This window comes from Schistocerca cancellata, chromosome 6 (assembly GCF_023864275.1).
Source record: "Schistocerca cancellata isolate TAMUIC-IGC-003103 chromosome 6, iqSchCanc2.1, whole genome shotgun sequence".
Lineage (NCBI taxonomy): Eukaryota > Metazoa > Arthropoda > Insecta > Orthoptera > Acrididae > Schistocerca > Schistocerca cancellata.
This window is the reverse complement of record NC_064631.1, coordinates 28,704,700-28,706,221: the sequence shown is the minus strand read 5'-3', so window position 1 is coordinate 28,706,221 and position 1,522 is coordinate 28,704,700. Positions and strand designations below refer to the sequence as shown.

Genomic DNA, 1,522 nt, shown 5'->3' with positions numbered 1-1,522 from the left:
GTCCAGGGGTGTACTGCCGGTTCAATGTGTCCAGCGGGCAGAATATTTCGGCGATCAGATATGTCACCTACGTGACGAGTGCTGCTGAAGGTAGTATATTTTCCTGCACCGTTCCTGTCTTTCAGGGCGAGCCAAAGAGCAGACGCTGTTTACAGATGGTATAGTTTCTATTTGATTGGACGTCGTGTGTCAATAAGCTTGCACAAGCCACTTGTAAGACTTATGACCGAAATAATAACAATGGAAAAGTGCATGTTCATGTGCGTGATATTCGATTTCATTGTAACGGCGACATGAGCCGAGAATGAAATGAATGCATACAGCAGTAGAGGCGCCGCCTCTCCTAGTAGCAAGCGCCGACTATTGCCGAGTGTGACAGTGGGGAGCGCGCTTGCGCAACAGGGCGGAGCGACATTCGTGGCTACTGGCGCGGCGCTAGCGCGAACGTCGAGTGTTTCGAAGGACGCTTTGACGTTTTTCGGCCGCTACAGTGGCGTGGCGCCAGCGCAGACGAGGATGCCTGACCACCTGGCGTTCGGCGGGCGTCACAGTAGTGACACTCGCATCTACCGGCGTGGCGCTAGAGCAGGGTGTCTGACGACGGTGACAGTAGCGACTGGCGACAGCGCGCCGGCGGACTCACCGTGGTGCGGGGGCGGCGAGGCGCTGCCGGCGTCGGCGTGCAGCTGGTGCTGGTGGTGCGCGAGCGGGTGGGGGTGCGGCTGGTCGGGGAAGGCCGGCGGCAGGCTTAGCTGCGGGGGCGGCAGCGCGGGCGGCGGCTGGGAGCCGGCTCCGCCCCCGGGGGCACCGGAGGCCGTGGAGTAGAGCAGCCCCAGCTCGCGAGCCTCGCTCTCCTCCTGCGCCTGCTGCCGCCGCAGCGCCACCTGCGCCGCCATGACGCGCTGCCGCTCGGCGATGAGCGTGCACTTGGCGCACACGCAGTCGCGCCACCGGCAGTAGCGCTTGTGGCCCTTGAGCGCCGACACGACGCCGTGGTTGCGGCAGCGCGCGCACTTGGGCGTGCGCTGGTAGCGCTCCGACGCGCGCAGGAAGAAGGCGGCCGGCGGCAGCGCGCCCAGCACGGCCGCGTGGTGGTGCAGCGCCGTCGACACGTCCATGCCGCCCGGCAGGCTCATCGCGTCTGGGCCGCGGCGCCCGCCTCGCCTCGCGCGCCGCGCCGCCGCCTAGGCCCCGCCCACCGCCGCCCGGGGGGGAAGCGGAGTCGCCCCGGCCGCGCCGGCTCCGCTACTGCTGTACGCTCGCCGGCGCGCCACGAGCAGGCCACGCCTCCCGCTTACTCGCCACGAGCAGTGGGGCAGATGGACTTCGAGACAGTGACTGAGGACGGACGAACGCAACCTCAGCCGCAATAAATATGACAAAGACTCGATCTACGTCCAAACGAGAATGGTGCACGGTGGAGAGTACTTCATACCACTGTCCTCCTAATTACGAGACAAGATGTTTGCTATAGCCACATACATACTGCACAAGTCACATTAAATAGTGTAGCGGGGTATAG

The 1,522-nt window shown here is 64.2% G+C and overlaps 1 protein-coding gene across 1 annotated transcript; it reads right to left on the bottom strand.

Annotated features, from left to right (window-relative positions):
* Nucleotides 1-566: 566 nt before the first annotated feature.
* Nucleotides 567-1,136, bottom strand: LOC126191170 (doublesex- and mab-3-related transcription factor A2-like). Its single transcript, XM_049931944.1, has one exon. The coding sequence runs from the start codon at nucleotides 1,134-1,136 to the stop codon at nucleotides 567-569; it is 570 nt and encodes a 189-aa protein (XP_049787901.1).
* Nucleotides 1,137-1,522: the final 386 nt, after the last annotated feature.